Source organism: Lipotes vexillifer, unplaced genomic scaffold (assembly GCF_000442215.2).
Source record: "Lipotes vexillifer unplaced genomic scaffold, Lipotes_vexillifer_v1.1 scaffold593, whole genome shotgun sequence".
NCBI lineage: Eukaryota > Metazoa > Chordata > Mammalia > Artiodactyla > Lipotidae > Lipotes > Lipotes vexillifer.
This window is the reverse complement of record NW_006773778.1, coordinates 921,759-943,398: the sequence shown is the minus strand read 5'-3', so window position 1 is coordinate 943,398 and position 21,640 is coordinate 921,759. Positions and strand designations below refer to the sequence as shown.

General features: G+C 36.5%; 1 protein-coding gene across 1 annotated transcript in view; it reads right to left on the bottom strand.

Annotated features, from left to right (window-relative positions):
• The window catches only part of YAP1 (Yes1 associated transcriptional regulator), a 103,180-nt gene that overhangs the window by 41,471 nt on the left and 40,069 nt on the right, over nucleotides 1-21,640 (bottom strand). The window contains exon 3 of the mRNA XM_007448564.1: nucleotides 13,743-13,858. Coding sequence (XP_007448626.1) covers nucleotides 13,743-13,858 — 116 coding nt within the window. The remainder of the gene's footprint in view (nucleotides 1-13,742; nucleotides 13,859-21,640) is intronic.

Sequence of the window (21,640 nt, the reverse complement as noted above, 5' to 3'; positions counted from 1 at the left end):
GCAAAAAAAAAAAAAAAAAAAAAAAAACACCTGGAAATGGTGTTTTAAAAATGTGGACTAAGAAGGGCCAAACTGAGAAAGTGACCTTAAAGCTGAGACTCGAACACAATGCAAGCCAGCGTGTGGTGATGTGGGGCATGAGCATTCCAGTTGGGGAAACAGCGAGGAGGCCAGTATGAAGGGGGTAGAATAAGCAAGGAATGAGGTATGGTGATTCACTTTGTTTTTATGATCCAGACTTGATCAGAAAACCTCTCAGCGTTTTAACCAGTAAATAGTTGAATGGGTTATACCTAAAGGGGACCACCAATACTAAAGGATAATAACAATGTCTCCAAACTCATGGACAACCTCTAAACATGTGAGAGTGGACAATAAACATTTTCATCCCAGATTATGCTTACATACACTAGAGGTAGGCCCTTTGACATGGGAAAGATATGGGAGTCTTCCAAGGGTGGGCTATCATGCCTAACCACCACATCAAAGTCTTTCGGAAAAAGGAGGAGATAAAAAAATAAGCCCTGGATCAAGAAGGTAAACAGAAAGAGGTCATCATTTTAATAAGATGTAAAGAGGGTGAAGGACAAGCAAGAGAGGGCGGTAGGCTATAATTAAAGTAATTCATAAATTACAATTACTTACCCTTGGGGGAAATAAATTTTTATGTAGGATTTACTACTACTGGTTGAATGATAACTACTATAACAAATACTAACTTCCTGCAATGTTTTGAAAACAAATAAAATACTCTATGTCATAATACTGAAGGTGACTCAACATCAACTTCCTGCTCTTGCCTAAGGACCTTCTTGCATTAGTAATGACTAACAAACCATTTGCAATGTCTAATCAAGCCAGAATGTCTTGATTATGCCATAAGATGAACAACCTCTCCCTCTCACCTGCCCCACAATTCAGGAATAAAGAAGTCACCCAGGACACTGAAAGTTTACTAAACACACCCCTATCATGGTTCAAAGTACAGGGCTATCAAGAAGCAGTTTCCTTAGAATGTAAGGAGTAGCTGGAGAAGTAGATGCAATACATCTTTCAAAGGAATCTAACTTTGACGAATTTATTTTGAAATTCTGGTCTCTTACACTTATGATGAATCACAAACTGTATTATTATACGTAAGGCATTGTTCTAAGTTTTTTGCAAGCAAATTAACTCATTTAACAGTCCCCTGGCATAGGTCCTATTATTATTCCCACTTTACAGATGAGGAAACTATTGCCTCTGATCACTTAGCCCAGACTAGTAACTGGCAGAGCCTGGATTCAAACCCAGATAGTTCTAGCTCTCCAGAACTCATGCTCTTAAGTACTACACTGCAAATACGACAAACATTAATGAAAAGTAGTGTTTTTTAAAATTTCTTTTCCTAGAACTTTCATGAAATCCTATTGCTTCAGTCATATTCATATAGATGGCTCCTACATCTTTAATGCTTCTCACAAGGTCAACACTAGTCTTCCTTCTCCACCAACTGGACACCAACACTTCACAAAACATGTCCTCATATTTAGAGTTGACATTACTTTAAAATACAATTGCCCCTGTTCCTCAAATCAAATTTTACTGTAGACTTTCATATTTCCATGACTAAACTTTAGCAGTAGCCTACCAACTGGTTTTTTCTTTCTTTCTTTCTTTTTTTTTTTGCGGTACGCGGGTCTCTCACTGTTGTGGCCTCTCCCATTGCGGAGCACAGGCTCCGGACGCACAGGCTCAGCGGCCATGGCTCACGGGCCCAGCTGCTCTGCGGCATGTGGGATCTTCCCGGACCGGGGCACGAACCCATTGTCCCCTGCATCGGCAGAAGGACTCTCAACCACTGCGCCACCAGGGAAGCCCTACCCATTGGTTTTAATCAACTGCAACATTAAACATTACATGTACCTTAAGAGCATCTTGCCTCACACCTTCTCTGGGGAAGTAGCTCTATGACTCAGGGCTCCCTAAAGCCCACAGGAAAAATTCTCAAATCTTAATTGGGTTATTCAAGGTCCTCTGTTGTCACGCATTACATAGCACAGTGCACAGGCTCTGAAAGCATCACCACTACCATTCATACCTCTCCTCACCCAGTCTTCTTTCAGTCCTTCAAACTCTTCCTCCTCTCCTCTCTCCAGGACCACCCTGCAGGCACCTTTCTCCCTGCCCTCCTTGCTTAGCTAACTAACGCCTTACTCGTCCCTCCCCAATGTGAATGCCCCTTCCTCAAGAGGGCTTTGCTTAACATATACAGTAGTTTCCTCTACTATTGCACCAGGTGCTCTCTCTTTGGTAAGATGATCCTATCACATTAGTAATTTAGTAATCCATTCAAAGTTAGTCCTCCTGCTGCATGGCCTGTCTTTCCAGTACTTAGCAGGGTCATGCACTTTTCACCTCCACATATATCCCCAATGCACACACCCCAGCCTGTCTCCTCCTAGCCTCCACTATTTTTACCCACTGAAATTCTAATCCATTTTCATGCTGTATCTTTGCAAAGCTTTTCTCAATTCCTATCCCACTAGTAAGAGTCCTCCCCACCTGTGAACTGAAATTGCACTTGTTTTTGATTTCTTGGATGCTCACTGAAGATTGTCCTGTATTTGTTCTTTTACACTGAGTTTAATTCAGAATTTATCATTCTGCCCTAGAATACAGAAAGAGTTTTCTTTTGTTTTTTTTTTGAGTGGGTATGTTCAATTTTGCAAGGTTGCTCAGGACAAGGATGGCATCATTCATCAGAAACTACCACCAGGTTAGACTGCGATTCTTTGATCTTGCAGACGTGTGGTTTTTAAAGTATTTAAGAACTAAAATATATGCACTCCTGACTCTTCTGCAGTTTTGCTTCCAAGGGAGTCTTTCATAACCACTAACATCTGAAATTCATATGCTTGACCTCATAAGTCCTAAACAATCCTTAACAAAATTCTGTCCACACTCCTAAAATTTTTTAGGTAGGCTCAATGGAAAAGGTTGTCATGTATAATAAACACTATAATATCACTGTCACTAACTTCTTTTGTGGCTTCAATAAGCAAAACACGGGACAAGCGTGTATAAATGCATTTGTTGAAGAAAAAGCAGTTTATAAAATCAAGGTTTGGTAAAAAAAAAATGATTTATCTTCTGGCTTCTAAAGTAACTGTTTTATTCTCAGGGTGAAAACTGATTTAAAGTGTGCAGCTCTAAGTTATGAGCCCAGGTTTTGTCATTTTTGTGTACTGACCTAGAGGCTGGAAACTAAAAAGATTATAAATATACTGATGAAAATCTGCTTCAGGCAAATAAATGCAAGAGTGGTAGCCAAGCCATTTCTTTTTTTCCCCCCTCGAGTTCAGGTGTTCTCCTATGTCCTAAGAAGCTAGAAGATTCTTCTGCCCAACTACTAGAACATACTGATGAGCCCAAACCCCCTGTAGATCACAATGCAGTGTAAGATGAAACTCTGGCCCATACACCTGCAGGCTTAGATTGGAATTCTGGCAATGTTACTTATCTGTATTCTACTCACTAGCATATACTGTGTCCCCAAGCACTGTGCTCATGTCCCGTTTTAGCAGATGCCTCACTGAACTCTACTCATTTGCCTACATCCTGATATTTCTCCCCATCAAGCTCTAAGTCTTGAAGGAATCACCTTGATTTTTTTGCTCTTTATATCCGTAGAGCTTAACACTACCACCAAATACAACCGAGTTTGTTGAGCTGAAATGATTAAGAACTTATCTGTGAAAAGAAGGATTGATTGATCTTGGTCAAGTCAGTCTCTCCGATCCTTAGTTTGTGCTTTTATAGATGATAGACTTTTTTTATAAGTTGGTAACATTTTGCAGCATTTTTTTTTTTTTGCAGCACGTGGGCCTCTCACTGTTGTGGCCTCTCCCGTTGCGGAGCACAGGCTCCGGACGCACAGGCTCAGCAGCCATGGCTCACGGGCCTAGCTGCTCTGCGGCATGTGGGATCTTCCCAGACCGGGGCACGAACCCATGTCCCCTGCATCGGCAGGCAGACTCTCAACCACTGTGCCACCAGGGAAGCCCCTGCAGCATTTTTATATTAAATGAGCTCGCATATGAAATGGTGGAGTCATCCATTTGTATTAGGCACTTAGTAAAGGTTTTTCCCCAACTGAAAATAGAAATATTAATAAAATAAAGCAAGGAATAACAAAGTGGATCTTTAATAACATTTCTATGGTTTTAAGTTCACCATTCTAGAGTCTTCTATCTGTGTAGTCCATGAACCAGCATTATAGCACCTCCTGCAAATCTGTTAGAAATGCAGAATTTTACGTCTCACCCCTGACCTATGGAATCAGAATCTGCATTGAAAAAAAATCCCCAGGCGATTCCTTTACACATTACAAATTGAGAACCACTGATTTAAAATATGGAAAACTAACAATGCTTACTTTAAAACTCTTTTATAGAACTACCTACCACTAACCCAAATTTTACCAGTATAGCAAAAGTACCATTTGATGTGTTACTTGGTTAAAAAAACAAAAACCAGTCATCTTTGATGCATTATAAATGAAATTAAACTCTAGAGACAGCATACTTTAAAGAAAACTGTGAAAGGTTTAGATTCAGACAGACCTGGTTTCAAATCCTGAATCCAATATTTAATTATTAGCCTTCTAACCTTGGGCAAGTTACTAATCTGCTTGAAGCTCACTTTCTTTATCTAGAAAATGGAGATAAAGATCTTCTCAATTAATTGTTGAAAGGATTAAAGGAGAAAGTGCTTGACAAAGGGAAGGGCTTATAGTAGGTACTTCCCTACTCTTTCCTGGAAGTTTTGCCATTTTGTTCTAACAATATATTTAACTTATGAAAACTTGTGTATAATATTGAGATAGGTTTATGAGAAAATAAACCTGGATCTCAAAGAGGAAATGACTGAATAACAACAATAGGGAACCCATAGAAGGTTTTCCCTTAGATAGGGGAAGAACCCTAGAGAGGAGTCATTTTTAATGGGCTCCCAAATTTTTCAGGATAAAGCTCAAACTTCTTAGTTGATCACACTAAGGCCTTCTTTAGATGTCTTTAGTCTCATCTCCCCACCATTCCATCACTACTTATATGGTGCTGGGGGGTGTCAGGCTCAGTAATCTCTCACATAATGCTATCTTTATCTTCCCCTTTCTTCTGTAAACTTAACTCCCACTCATCTACTAAAATTCAGGTTCTAAATTCAACCACTTCTCACCACTTCCCTTCCACCACCTTGGTTCACTGTTTCCCCTGAGTTATTGCAACTGCCCCCTAACTAATCTCCGTACTTTTAAAAAACTTACTCAGATCGTATCACTCCTCTGTTCAAAACCTACAAGTCCCTATATAATAGGGCTTCCGTGCTACCTTTCAGTGACTCGTTCCAGTTGCAATGGCCTTCTTACTGTTCCTCAAATGTGCCTCAGCAACTCTAAATCAGCTGTTGTGTTATGCATGGAACATTCCTCCCCTTTTCCCCAGATATCTTCATGGCTCTCAGTTCATTCAGATCTTTGCTCAAAAATCATCAATTATAGAGGCCTACACTGGAGAAACTATCTAAAATGATCATTTCCCTCCCCCATCCCCCAGTCAGTCACTCTCTGGCCCTTAACTGGTTTACTTTTCTTTTCTCTTTCCATTTGTAACTATCTGACACATTGTGTACTTGCTTCTATTCTGTACTCTCATGATTTAGAATCATGTCCTGCACATATTAAATATTCAATTTTTGTTGAGGGAATGAACGAACCTCTGGCTCCTTAAAGATGTCTGTTCTACCCTCCTGACCACTTATTCACTTGTTCCTCCTCCACTTTCTCAGCACTTGGTGCATGTCTCCCATAACATTTATTGTTATAATTGTATGGGAAAAAAATTGTTTTACCTTGACTCCATAATCTGAGTGGCCATTACAATGTCTAGTACAAAGTAGAGCATTTGATATTTGTTGAATGAATGATGTGGAAAGAGAACAATTCAATTGTCTCAAGGTGAATAATAAGACTGTTAAAAATCATCTGTCTTTTTGTCTGTTATAGCTAGATGAACTTCCTAGAGGAAAAGGCCAAGTATAAGTTCAGAGAACTTTCTAATATGCAACTCTTCAGATTTTCTTCAGCGTAACTTGAGTGTTTTAGATTTTAACTTAATAGCTTACAGAGTTTTAGTATGTAAATTTATAAAAGATTAGCTTTCTATAAGTTCATTTAGACTTCAGACCTGTTCAAATAAAGCAATGACCTTTTGGTAAAATTTTAACCTAAAGTTTTATCACCTCTTTACCTTATTGACATCAAAAGAAAATATTATTTTGGAAAACTCTATTGTTGCAGGATTTTTTTCATTTCACTGATGCTGCCTATATATGGTAGTCTATGGATATCATTTTTAAAGAATTAGCATCTTAATCTTTCACACAAATATTTCTCTTATGAGTCATAAAATTATTGTAGCAAGAGAGTAGCCAGAAGGATTTAGAAATCAGTAGGAAAGACAAAAATAATATTCCAACACTTATCAAGAGAAAAAACAGGCATTTATTTGGTTCTTAAATGTAAATAATTTAATCTCTTTCTCATCCTTTCTACTCCAAAGCTGAGCAAAGTTTACAAATAATCACTACAAATAATCACTGGAGAAAAGTTGAAGATGGACACCTATATTTTTAAACACCACTATCTAATAACTCATTATACTAAGAAAGCTGGTGGCAAGGATACGTATCAAATTTTTTTCTTTATACTCTTTACAATATTATCCTAGTCTCTTGGTTAACGTAACAGAAATAAGCTTATATCCTTTTCTTCTTCATTAGGTTCAGTATTTACAATAAAATCTCAGTGACTTTCAGAATTCAAATGAACTTTACTTTCCCAAATGATTACTAAGAGACTTCTAATAGATTTTTTAAAATATTTGTTATTCATGCTCTAAGATCAGGTCAAGGGACATCAACAATCTTGAGTTTCTATATATCTCCCTTTGCTTTCCTAAAGTAAAGCAAAGACAGAAAGGAATTACCTTGTCTGAAATAATAGGGCATATAACTAAATGCATGAATATGGTACTGCCTAACACACTTGAGATTTAGATAATTATTTGGGATATTACAATTCTCAAATGGACACAATCTTAGGAAAATGTTAACACTATAAAAAATACTGTTCTGAAGGTACTGAAAAACCAAGTAACTATATGTCCACTTTTCAACATGATTATTTTGGGCTTCTTTAATAAAGGAATGAAGAAATGAGTACTACTTTAAAAATAGTTCTATATCGTACATGCCAATACCTTAAGTAATATATAAACACATACCTCGATTCCAGAATAACTGAATTTAAAGTTCTGCTGATATATTTGGGGTGGGGGTGTCTTGCTCTGGGAGTCATTTTAGAAGTGTAGCTGGGTAGAATCAGAGTAAAGAATGATAATTTATCAGCCAACATCTATTGTTCCATTTGCTAAATGTTGCTGCCTTGCCCAGGTATTCTGAGTTTTAATATTATTTAGAAAATACTTTTAAGTTAAAAATCATGACTGGAATCAGTTAATATCAAGAGTGATCCAGGGGGACTTCCCTGGTGGCGCAGTGGTAAAGAGTCCACCTGCCAATGCAGGGGACATGGGTTTGATCCCTGGTCCAGGAAGATCCCACATGCCACGTCACAACTAAGCCTGTGCACCACAACTACTGAGCCTGCACTCTAGAGCCCGCGAGCCACAATTACTGAGCCTGCGTGCTGCAACTACTGAAGCCCATGCGCCTAGAGCTCGTGCTCCGCAACGAGAAGCTACCGCAATGAGAAGCCCACGCACCGCAACTGAAGAACAGCCCCCGCTCGCCGCAACTAGAGAAAGCCCGAGTGCAGCAACAAAGATCCAATGCAGCCCCACCTCAAAAAAAAGAGACTGATCCCCAGTATAGAGGGAGCGAAAAGCTCTCGCCATCAGAGTAAAGTAGAGGCCATTAGCTGCTCGGACACAAGTGGCATGTTTCATCAAGCAGCAAAGTCATGAAGCCATCAAGATTTAAAAATGCCATGTGTAGGGCATCACGGGGTTTAACAAAGACTTCAGAAGAACTCCTATATACTGAAGATATGATAATTGTAAGCTATGTCATCTGCAACTTGCTTGGACATTCTCACTGAATTATTTTTTCTATTTCACAAATAAATATTTTTTACCTTCATAATCCCTATATATTGTTTACTGATAACTTTTATTAAAATGAAATGGACTGGTCCACATTTTTAAACAGGAAAAATGGTTCTTGTTTCCATATTACTAACCATTTTTTCAGGAACTTAACAAGTAAATCAAGATACAAACTAAATAAAACAGTTTCTTAAGGATTATATTCATTTGGATTATGTTTTTGTTTTTTACTATTTTCCCTTTTCCTGTGGCCATCTTTTCTTAATTTACCAAAATTTGCAGATGAGAAAAAAACAAGCACTAATTCTGGTTTAAAACAGATTATTTGGGATAAGAGATTGAGAGTTATAAAGTACACTGCCTCTGTCTCATACTTCATTCACTGCTTTGACTTTGGGCTTTATTACAGTTTTATTCCTGTTTGGTATACTTAAGTGTTGTTCCATATATTACGATTTCAGACTGACAAACAATTTCCATCTTACAATAATAAAAAACTTTAAGAATCAGAAAAGGTTTGACCCATGAAAAGAAAACCATATTTATATTTAACACTCTTATCAACACTCTCACGCTTGGAGAATCTATGTGAAACTAAAAGCCAGAAGACAACGCATGACTTGCGTAAGAACCAATGATGCATATTTGATGATAAAAAGCTTACAGAGATAAACATAACCCTAAAAAATAGTGTGGTAACAGATTTAAAAACTTATTTTAAATGAAGGAACAGTAATTACCAGGTAATGTAAACTGATTACACTGTAAAATATCAGATCAGATCACATTTACTTTTATATATTCAATATATTATACCAAGCACTGTATATTGTTAATACTAATTTCTGCGTACCCATCACTTTATATAGATTGTGTCATTTAATCTTCACAATAGCCCTATAAATTCAGTGTTACTATTATTATTGTCACCCCATTTTCCAAGTGAAGAAATGAGGCACAGGTAGATATACTCACTTATCCAAGATCTCATAGTCAGTTAAGTGACAGAGTTGGGATTCAAACCCATGTCCACCTGACCCCAGAGCCCTTGATCTTAACCCCTATTCTAAATTCCTTCTCAGTTCACTCCAAAGGTGAAAAGTAGAACTTAAAAGTTTGTGAACTACAACACATGAAGTAAGAATTATCAACTCCTAAAACCTGTGGTCAGCTTTGCAACTTCCCATACATCCTTACCTCTTCTGTGCTTTTTAAAGTTAAAAAACTCATATCAACTTTCTACCTGTTATTTTTACATTTCACATCTGTCCTATGTCATATTTTCCTTGGTAACAATCTCTCTTTCCCATTTGGTCTTTGGTCCTCTGACACAGATTACACAAAGCAGAAGTAATACGACAGGTAAATATCAAAGAAGCTCTGTACTACCCACTCTGCTTGCTTCTGAATATTTTCCCCACTGCAATGTAGGTGCTTAGCAAATTCTTCCAACACGCATCACCTTCCATGATCAAGAGGGCATTTTCTCCACCCATCTTGATATATTTCCTAGGAATTCCATGCAGGTTTTCATAATGGGGAAATCAGAAAGTGCTGCATTGGTAGATTTGGGCATCAGTCAAAAATAAATGCCAGACTTAAAACATGAAAATAATGAATCCCTTAAAATGTACCTGTAACAAGACATCTGACTTTGGATTGTTATCAAAGGTAAATTTTTAAAAAGCAGACAACTGGGCTCACTGATTTTGTATTATTTAAATCAAGGTTTACACAATTTTTAATGGTCCTAAACAGTCACCAGTCCTTTGGCACCAAGTTATTTCTGGATTATCACAGAGTATATTTTCTTGACTTTAATGCTGCTTTAAGATTCAGCAATCTTGTGGGTCACTGTTAACAAGCTACTAATAAAAAACTTAACATCTTCATATAAATAGAGCTGGTTAAAGGAGAATTACCACTTTTCTCTCCCCAAGTCCTTATCTTCTAATGTCTAAAACAAAAACCACTACTATTTACCCAACTCTTAGTGTGCAGAAGAACCATTTTATATAGATCCCAAGCATGCATCAAAAGGCTACTAATGTGCTATAAGCATAATACATTTTTAATATAACTTGTAAAGGGCAACATCAAGTAATTTAACAGAATAGGGCTTGTGTATACTTTTATATGTGTGCATATACTATTATATATTTTAATGTAAAGTAAAATAGAACTATTATCTTACTAAATTATTCAAATTTCCTTTAATTTTATAATTTTCTTTTCCTCACTTTTCAAATTCCTTTCACAAAGTTCACTGTCTTGCCAATTAAATGGACAGTTAAAGAATATAAACTTCTTCCTAGGATCAAGTAAGGAACCCTTTCCAGGTGAAGCTTTGTTTTAAGTGATTTCTCAATTACATATATTTAGAAATTTGGCCAATTATAAATCACGCATCTCCAGTCTAGCAATGAAATTCATCATTTCAACCTCATATTTTGAAAAAGGACTTATAAAAAGCAAAAGTAAACTAATCATTTTTGCTAAACCAAATTTGAGCGAAAGAAATTGGATTTCATAAAATCTTAGAACTGGAGGAAATCTTAAAATATTATTCAGTTCCATTAAAAATTATGCAGAAAACTGGAGAGTCTAGAGAAAATACAGTATTTTAAAGGAAAGTGGCCTGATTAGAAATAATTAGAACAGAACACAAAGCTGGACTCAAATATTTGAATGAGGAGAGTTTTTTAAAACGACTAACACTAGAAAGTTCTTGTTAAAATAATTAATGATAAAAATGTAAATCAAGCTGCATTTAGCTTGATTAAACCAGTAAAGTGCTTCAAAAGAGCTGTGTAGCTTCCTCTTTTATTCAAAAGCTTCAGATTACCAGGTTCAGAAGGCATTCCCTTTAGGGTGAAAATTGCCTGTAGACACCCTGCTTAACTGGAAACAAGCTTGCTGCTTTGTTACAGTAAATACACTGGAAATTTATTTAAATACCCTCACAATTCTTGCTCACTGGCTCTAGGCTCTAAAGACTCAGAAGATTATTTTCCAAGCACAGAGGAGCATCAATTTTGCTGCTTTTCTCAAGGAGAAATCCTTGACTGAGAGATAAGATCATTTTCTCTTAAAGCTATTTGAGAAATCATGCTGTGTAACCTCAGTGGAGAATGCACAGCCGCCAAACTCCATGGGTTTGCTCCAGATGGATAAGGAGAAGACCCTGGGTTGAACCCTTATTAAAATGACATTATGGCTATAACTTTATGTGAACATGAGGTTATCAAGATTATAGTTCCCATGACATTCATTCCCAAGCATTTCAACACCATGTAGAAGTCTTCTATTTGTTTTTAAACAGTCACTCAATGTTTCTCAGATGTGAAGTGAGACTAATAACAGCACCTAACTTAAATGACCATTATGAGGATTAAATGAGATTGTACAAAATGACCTCATCAGGAAGCCTGACATATAAACAGGGCTTCCTATTATTATTTAATACCTTCTACTACCATTTAAACATGCTCAAGTCTCTTTGGGGGTGGCTTTTCCCATTTCAGGTCCTCCCTCCAACTCTCTCTGTCTCATACAATGCTCCCCCTCCCCCGCCGCTACCCACCCACTACAATCGTGCTTCTTGCCACTTTACTCAAACTGTTCCTGCCAGTCACCTCTTTAATTAATATACAGCTGTAAGCATGTCTATTAATTTATATGCAGTATATAAAAACACATTTCATATTTTACAGAGGAAGGGGTACCTTTTCCTAAACACAGAGCTGAAATAAAAGATACACAAATATTCTAAAATCCATTAAAACCAATTTGATATATACTTTTGGTTTTAAACATAAATCTGAACACAAATTCTCCCCATTTCCTTAGACCATTACTATTAGAAAATTTAATAGGAAAAACATAAACAAACCAATGTTCTAAAAGAATCATAATCAACCTTTTAGATGCAAAATGCCTAATCTTTCAAAATAAAATTTAAATTAATGAGTTATTTGTTACTAACTTCCCAGGTATAGTTTTTGATGGATTATGACAAAATGAAAAATGTGCATCATCTTCTTTGGATTATAAATACGAAGCAGCTTTCAGAACTTTTATTTGGAAATTTGATAATTAAAAAAATGGTTGTCAAGTAAAAATATCAGTCAATAAATACTTGAATAATTTTTTGCTTTTGAAAAATTTTAACTCAAGTGTCCCATATAAAACAGGTTCTGAGGATAAGTAAATGTACTGATATTAAAATTAGCTAAAATGGAAGATAAAATGGAAGATTATATAAACTTTTCAAGAGTTTATATAAAGAAACTTTATGACAAGAGAAGCTCAGTCATGAATCTTGCCTTGACTTTCATTTTCTTGAATCCTTTCAAGTGTTCAACCCACCAAAGGCAAGAACATAGAGTTAATGCAACAGCAAAAACATTCTCACACATTGTCACCATCTTTAGGGGCAGAAGGACATTTCAAATTTTGTGACCTTTCCTGGTCAAGGAATCCTTGTGACAATGAACTGTACCACCCTCTCCAACTCTACCAGTCCCTTTCCAAAGGCTGCTGTTTAAGAAAATCTACAGTGCAGCTTCCAATAGTATCATGTTGATCAGTTTGTTGGGTAGGGAAGATGGATGGGCTGTGAAGGAGGAAGCCATTAAGGCCACTAGGGCTGCCAATTACAGTTGCCATCTGTGCCCTGACCCAGGACACTCAGTAAAGGGGATAAAGTGTGTTTGTGTGTGTTTGGGTGGGGTAGGGGAATGGTCAGAAATCCAGCCCAAATGCTCCAATCCTTGATGCCAGGCATAGGGCTGCATCTTCCCAGAGGAAGGGGTACCTTTTCCTAATATGCATAAAGATACATAATGGGTAGCTATAGCCTTGGGCCCATGTAACAAAGAAGAAGCCAGACAATATCTAACTGACCTAGGGAAGATGGAACTAAACATTAACTTAGTATCTACTCCGTACTAGAACTGTAATATAAAAGCTTTATACGTATTATATGATTTCCTTTAATATCTTCCTCTCTATAATAAGGGGCATGACCACTACCCATTATATAGATGAGAAAAACGACAGATTTAAGTAAACTGCCAAACAGGAGACAGAAAAAAAATTTATACTCAGGTTTATCTTCTGTGAAAAAGGTGGAAATGTGTTAAATAACATGTACCAGCCCTAAGAAAGATGCTTTGAGCTTTATAAGTTGCTACCTTCCAGTTATTCTCAAGGTAGAACAAACATCCACTTTAAGAGGTGAGTTAAGAACAACACAGCTTGGCTTCCCATCCAAACCACCAAAGGAAGAGGGAAACTTCAACTCTAAGAGACACAAGAAAGCGGCACAATAAAACACAAGCATGTCAAAGTTAACCAAACTAGGAATTTGAGATATTCACTTCAGAACTGAAACTTTAAAATCTGTTGGCTTTCAGCAGGTTATCTGAAATAAGTTTCCCTTATGAAAGTGGATAGAAAATAACCATCATCCATGCTCCAGTTTCCTTAAAAGAATAACTACTATTTTCCACAGAAAGTTTTATCAATGCACGAGCATTACTTGGTGTGCTCTAATTACAGCATTTCACTCACCTGAGGCTGAATTCATCATGTTCTGCTGCACTGGTGGACTGGTAGGGGATGTAACGTTCATCTGGGAGAGCATGGCCTTCCTGGGGTCCTGCCATGTTGTTGTTTGATCTATGTGACTGAGACAAAACATCCACTGCATTAGATAACAAATACGAGGCCCTTAAAACAACAACCTCACTTATCAAAATAGGGTAGCTCTATGAAGTAGTAGGCAAAGGATTCTAAATTAGCTCTGTAAAAGCATACAGTCTTGGCACCTCACTGCTCTCACCCTTCCTCTGCAACCTTTTGTCATCCTTATATCGCTGAACTTTCCCCTCTTAGATCTTACAAGTGCAAAATTTGAAAAAGTTATGTCTGGAGTTTTAAGTGAAGGGAAACCATTTTCACCTAGCAGACAATTATTATCTGCTTCTAACTTAAAGATAAAATGTGATTTATAAATTAATCATCTATAACAGTAGTCATATGAGCAAAACCCAAAATTCATAAGGGAATCACCCACTTTTTTTCCTCCTAGAGCTATAAATGCCAATTAACATATAATTTTAAGATCTAAAACCCTTTACACTGAACAAATAAAACATGAAAAGATGAAGTCTTATTATAGTACATACTCCAAAGCCAAAACAGAATTACAAACTTGATTGTTTCCTGTGACTGCTGAAGGCCTTTGTGATTTGCTAAACAAAACATTTAAACATTTTCTACATACTGTTAACGTACTGCAAAATATCTTACACACATGCATATAGATGTCTTCATCTATAAAAATGGGGATGAAAACAGCTAAAAATTATATGAAATATGAGACTACAAGGCATCTTGCACAGTATTTGGCATATGAGCATTCAAAAAATATAGTTTTCTTCCTCCAGCAAAGAGTAATTGTTTTGCTGAAACAAAAACTAAAAATATTATACCCATGAAACCACCTGAAAATTTATCTTGAAGAAATAGCCAGGGAAGTATTCAACGATTTATGCAAAGTTCTCTTCTGTATAATTAATAAAAGCAAAAATCTAAAAGCAGATAACAACATCTAACCAGAGGGACTAATTAAATCTTGTTACATATAACGTACTATATTGCAGCTACTGAAAATATTTTAGAATAATACTTAATAGCATAGAAAATATTCATAATACAGCTTTTAAAAGTAGATTGTAAAACAATTGAGGCTAATTGTTTAAACGTGTGTGTACTGAAAACACATGGGAAGGAGAGACATCAAAATGTTTTAAGTGTTTAGATGGCAAAATTACAGAACTGTTTAATAATAGGAAAACCTAGAAAGACAATCATGAACTCATTATCTTTGAAATAGGGGAGGGAGGGCATTAGAAATAAGTTATTAAAAAAAAACCTCAAATCATTTTCTCTATGGCTGTTTAAATTTCAAATCTGATTTCTCTCTTCCTGAATCATCCCATGATAAATACCCATGTAAATAGTAAAGGAAATGATATTCTGTCGTTAATTTTCCTGAAATGGAACCAGAATGCTCTCTCATCAATAATGTTACCATATCAATAACACAGTAAAAAAGGATCTTAGACTCTGGCTAGAAAGGAACTTAAATATTATCTACTAGAGATGGGAGAATTCTTTTTCCTAAGCAAGCAGAAAGAAGATGAAAACAGGGGGGTAAAAAATGTGGAAGATTTGTACACTTGGGAATGACAATGGTACCTGACAATTGAAGCCTATTACAGACCAACTAAAAATGCTAAGAGAGAATATTTATTTAGTAGAGTATATAGTCTCTCAAATATCACCTTATCAGCACTTCTTTACCAGTCATATATGCTTTTTAGCAGTTGCACTAGCACTGCTCAGGTCTAGACAATACAGGCAAAAACTTGTTCAAGTGTATACGTAAACACCTCATTCTAAAAGATCACATCCTTAACAAGCTCAGTTAAGAGTTTACTCCTTTTCCATCCTCCATGTGAGCCACTGAACAAATTAAACCATAAAATGTTTCCTAGATATTCAGTGCTTCTCATGCTTACAGATATAAAGCAATACACATGATAATTAATACAGTCATACTGAAGGAAAGAAACTTGAAACCTGTAAGACAACTAAAATTTAGGGAAATGTTTCTGTTTCTCACTGCCTGTTACAATGTTAAGAAACCAGGAAAAATGGCCAGTGATTCATTATTACTGGCTCTTAAATATGAATGAAATTGTGTGCCACCTGCCTACTCCTTGCCTCCAGTACTTTTTTTTGTTTGTTTTTTTGCGGTACGCGGGCCTCTCACTGTTGTGGCCTCTCCCGTTGCGGAGCACAGGCTCCGGATGCACAGGCTCAGCGGCCACGGCTCACGGGCCCAGCCGCTCCGCGGCATGTGAGATCTTCCCGGACCGGGGCACGAACCCATGTCCCCTGCATCGGCAGGCGGACTCTCAACCACTGCACCACCAGATAAGCCCTCCAGTACTTCTTAAAATCTGTTACCTTTGTGAGGGGTAAAAGAGAAGAGAGAAGCAAGTTCTAGATTCTGACTGTTGAAGCTTTTCTAAATATCTAACAGGTTTCTCTGAAAACTAACCAATTATGTAAATCATATTAATCCATTTACAACTAGAGTGCAGTCCACTTGAGGGTTTAGGACCCTATTGTGATGACTAAATGACCATATTCCAATAACAAGTACATGAACCTTCCCAAATAGTGGAGCCAATCCGTAAGTCTGTTCTTAAGGCTTCTTTCTCCTTTAAATAAATTAGTGTTTTGAATATAATGCAGAGAATGTATAGTTTTACTGCTCTCAAAATAGTGATTATTTTGCTGAAACACTACTAAGTGTACAAATGCCAAAATTTCTCCTCCTGAAAAGGCTCTGTTGAACCTCAGTAAGTTAGCTTAGAGCCCTATAAAGCTATCCTATGTTACTTCAGCTAATGTTCCACTTACTCAAAAAAGATCTACATTTTTTTAAGGAATAAATATGCCATTATTTAAATTGTCCCAACTCTAAAAGCATGCAACCATTTAGATGCTAAAGGGAATGTGAAATAAAATTAGCTTTAGAGTTTTTGTCTCCACTTTTTCTATAAGATTAAATCATGAATACTGTTTCATCCTAAAAAGTCAATTTGCATACCCCAAAATATCCAGTCTTCCTTATCATAAGAATAAAAATCTTTATAAAAACATTTCATAGGACAAAGAACTACTTTTGCTTATACAAAATAAATAGTTTGCTAGGCCTACTCTTCCCCCAGATATCTGCACAGGACCTTCCCTCATCTCCTGGTCTTTGCTCAAATGTCTTACTCTTAGTGAGGCCTTCCATGGCCATGTCATCTAAAATCCACCCTATTTAAACTTCTACTCCCTCTTCTTTGCTTTATTTTTGTTTGATAATCCTTTATCATTATCTGACACATAATTTACTTATTTTGTTTGTCTATTTCCTCAAACTAACAAGCTCCAGGGAAAAAGGGACTTTTATCCATTTTATTAACTACTATATCTTCAATGATTAATAAAGTGCTTGATAAATATTTGCCAATGAATTAATGAAAAGAAAGCTTTTTTCTTTTTGCCCTAAGAATATCAAACTTTCTCCCTAAGTCCTTGTCGCCTTACTGACTTTATCAATACCCACCTTCTTTTCCAAAAATGTAATTGCAGGTAAGGATTACAGACCCACTAGAAATAGTAATAAGGAGATTATTGGTGACACCGGCAAGAGCAGCTTCAGTGGCATGATGGGGGTACAGTGCATAGGAGGTAAGAAAACAGACAAATTTAGTTGTGTACAAAACCACAAATGGATGGATATGAATTTTTGTATTTTTCAGGAGGAAAAAACTCAAGTGTTTAAATGTGAATGAAAACAGAGTAGCTGAAGATGTGCTAAAGGATCAATGAAGAGTTATAGTCATCCATTAGAGAGTGAGAAGGAACAGAATGTAGACACTGCTTCCACTGTAAGGAGGTGAGGAAGAAAGGATAGGGTAGAAGCAAATAATTTCACTGGTTGGTCAAAGTTGATCGCATTCTGGTGTGAGGACTTCTACTCTCTTATAGAGAGATATAACATTAAGAGGATTAAGGAGGCTGGCATTATTGGTACCCCCACTATGAAAAACTGAGGGACTTGCACAAGGTCACATATCTAGTACACAACAAGACTACATCTGGCACCCAGGAATTCTGAAAACGATTTTTGCACTAGACATATACATGAAAAGGACAATATTCAAAAATGTAAATTCTTTGTAATATACATTGAATAACAAATATATTGCATAAATACTAAAGAGGTAGTATAATAAAAAGGCATGTATTGAAGATTCAATAAAAGAATTTACAGAATATTACAAAACAGAGTTTCTATTACTACTAGAATATAAGCTTCTTGAAGAAAGTGTACCTGGGAGAGTGCCTGGTACATAGTAGGGCTCAATAAATAGTAAACGCAATGAATATTAGAGCAGTGTGCATTATTTAAGAATGTAGGTGATTAAGAGTTCACATAAATGCTAATCAGAGAATGGGCTGAAAAGAATTTTCACTTAAACTACAGATTCTAAAAAAGGTCAAATTTATAAATAACAGAATCAAAATATTCAAACCAAGGAGATAAAATTAAGCAAAACTCATAAAACAGTATTTTCAGAGTTAAAAATATGAGTGGTTATATATAACACAGAAAACAATTTAAAATTTAGTTTATCTTGTTCCTAAGAATAGTCTAGCTGCTAAACTTACTACAGGAAAATAGATAAGTTGAAATTCTCCAGCCCCTTCAAGATATGTAAATAAATTATTCTTTCCTATTACTTTGGAAAAGAAAAGGTGATTGGATTTATGAATAAGATAAACCCTATGATTTTACTCTGGAGCAGCTAAGACTGGGAAACAATGAACCTTTCAAAGTTTAGACTGATGAAACATAAGCAGCTGTACTTTGACCAAGGTCCACGTCCAGCAGCAGTCTCTCCTGCGTATACAGAGCCACCTCTCCTGTTGGCTTTTGTCTTTTACTTTATACTGCAGAATCTGGCCTTACATATTGGATGACTTAGCAGAATCCATGTAGAACCAAAAAAGGGGCAGAAATCTAAAGTGAATCATTAGTAAACTGACTTTTTGCATAATCCCACAAAAGTTAATTGAGGCTACAGTATATAGAAATATTTGAAGTGCTTTATATCCTCCTGTGAGATGTGAACCTTATGAAACTCAAACGTGGGCAGGGAATATAAGTAATTCTGATCTTATAAAGAATAACAATATTACTGTCACATCTTCAAATTATGGGGAAATCCATAAGATCATGAAATGCCACCTGAAGAAGCTACAATGGGGAGACCCAAAGATCTCATCTCTCCAGGACCAGTGTTCAACAGGAAGATGATACCATGCCATTGTTTCATGAGTCTCTCACAGAGGCTGAACAAAATAATCACTTACTACAATTTATTTTTATTTAAAAAAAATTTATTTGTTTTTGGCCACGCTGGGTCTTCATTGCTGCGCGTGGGCTTTCTCTAGTTGTGGCGAACAGGGGCTACTCTTCGTTGCGGTGCTCAGGCTTCTCATTGCGGTGCCTTCTCTTGTTACGGAGCACGGGCTCTAGGCGCACAGGCTTCAGTAGTCGTGGCTCACGGGCTCTAGGGAGCAGGCTCAGTAGTTGTGGCGCACAGGCTTAGTTGCTCCGTGGCACGTGGGATCTCCCCCGACCAGGGTACGAACCTGTGTCCCCTTCATTGGCAGGAGGACTCTTAACCACTGCACCACCAGGGAAGTCCCTTCCTACAATTTGTTAAGATTAAGTGATATGCCCAAGAGCAGCCGAATAGTATGCGGCAGAAATGGGATTTAAACTCAGGAATGATAACTGATGCAAAAATCTGCACTCTTTGTACTATATCAGACTTCCTTTTATGCTGTGAGAGTATTTTGGATGTTGTTTAGATTTCTTAAGACTAACCTCTACATCACTACTTACCTGCCTCTAATCCCCACAATAATGAAGTATAAGGAGACAAAAATCTCCTCTGCAACAACACTCAGTAGACCAAACACCCAGTCACACATAGCCAGGATTAAAATAAATGTTTTTTACCTTCTGGCTCAGTGTTCTTTTCACTTTACCTTATTGGTCTCTAAAGAGGAAAAGATTTTCTAAAATGATAATCTGCCATTAGCAGAATAAAATTTTTTCAGGGAATGTAATTCAAAAAGAGAATCAGAATCCTTTTAAATGCTTCCTTGTTTAATTCGCCAACTATTAAGACTATTCCAAGACTAGCAAATGAGCTCTACCAACAGAACAGAAAGTTGTCTTTATTATAGAAATGCACAATCATTAGAGGCGTTAATGATCAATTACCTGACGGCACTCATAAAGAGACAAATTTGTTATGGGGGTATTATGCCTACCATTTCTACTCACTTAAATTGGTGGACTGCAGCTCTAAAGTTACACTGGTTTTTCTCCTTCTTACTTCGTTTCTTTAGAAACAAGATTCTTGGCACCGGTATAAATTAATATACAGATATGATAATCTGCAAGTTGCTTCCCTATCTAGGCATTGTCTTCCTGTTATAATGTAGTGTCTAATCTCCTAAGAAAGTAATTCCTCAGAATCTACTAAAAGTAACTCTCCCTACTATTTACTTCAACAGATATTGTCACAATGGCACATAAACGTTTTAAGAAAGCAGTGAACCCACTTTGGAAGTGGGTCATGGAGAGATGGCTTAGATAATGTATTACTTTAAAAAAAAAAATCCTTTATGCAAATCAAGTGTTATCAACGCTATAATCAACGGCTATATAAGCTTAATATGAATATCTGATTCTTTTGAAATATCTGCTACATTTCTTGAGACTACTGTTCTTCCTCAGGTAATCTTTTCCCCAACTGGCCCATAAAACACCTAATTTCTACCTTACCTTTTCAAGACCCAGATCCCTCCTTTCAGAAGTCTTTGGAATAGTAAGAAAGCAGATATGCATTCAAATCCCAGTCTCAAATTTGCCAACGATAAACTGGGTTGTACAGGCAGGTCGTTTAGACAAATGGTTTCATCTTCCTTAAAGTAAGACTGATTTATTTACTTACTTCCCAGGGTTTTGAGAATTAAATTCAATAGCATACACAAAAGCAACTAGTACTGTGGCTCCCAGTACACAAAAGGCTCTCAAATATTTCTCCGGACTTCATTCCTGTGCTAGTCCAATAGTATTTAAAATAGGAAAAACTTCATGGTAGACAGGTTAAGTCAAGAAAATGTTTAAGAATGAGATGACTTCAGTTAAGTGAGAATGACAGGTCCGGGGCTTTAAGAGCTCTGAAAAAGAGTCTGGTTTCTCCTAATACATGATGAAGAGATGCAGTAGACACTATAGGTTTCAGGGTGGGAAACAATGTTTCTGGACCATTAGTTCAACTTGCACAAGGCCATCAGCTTAGAATAAAAAGGAACCATGCAAGTACGACCATACTGGCTCCTAGGAAAAGAGCAGCAAAATAATTTGGGAGTAAAAGAATAATCTCATTCATATAACCAAATGTCTTAAAACATTCATTGTGAAAAATCACTCCATACAATTTTTATTTTTTTACTTAAGCCATAAAATGGTCAACTCTATCCATCTAAACCAAGGCAAAGAAAAAGCTACACTTCTTATGAACCAGGCAAAGCACATCCCAACAAATGCTAAGGTGATCTTCAAATTCTTTGTTGTATGTTTCATCTATCAAATACTAACTCCATAACCCTTACTTAAGGGATACAGAGCAACATAATGGGAAATGAGTTTTATAGTGATAGAAAACTACTGATGACTTTATCTCTACCCTCAAAATTCAGGATAATCTTATGCTACTCATTAGTTAAAGTATTAGAGAATTAAAGTAATGTAG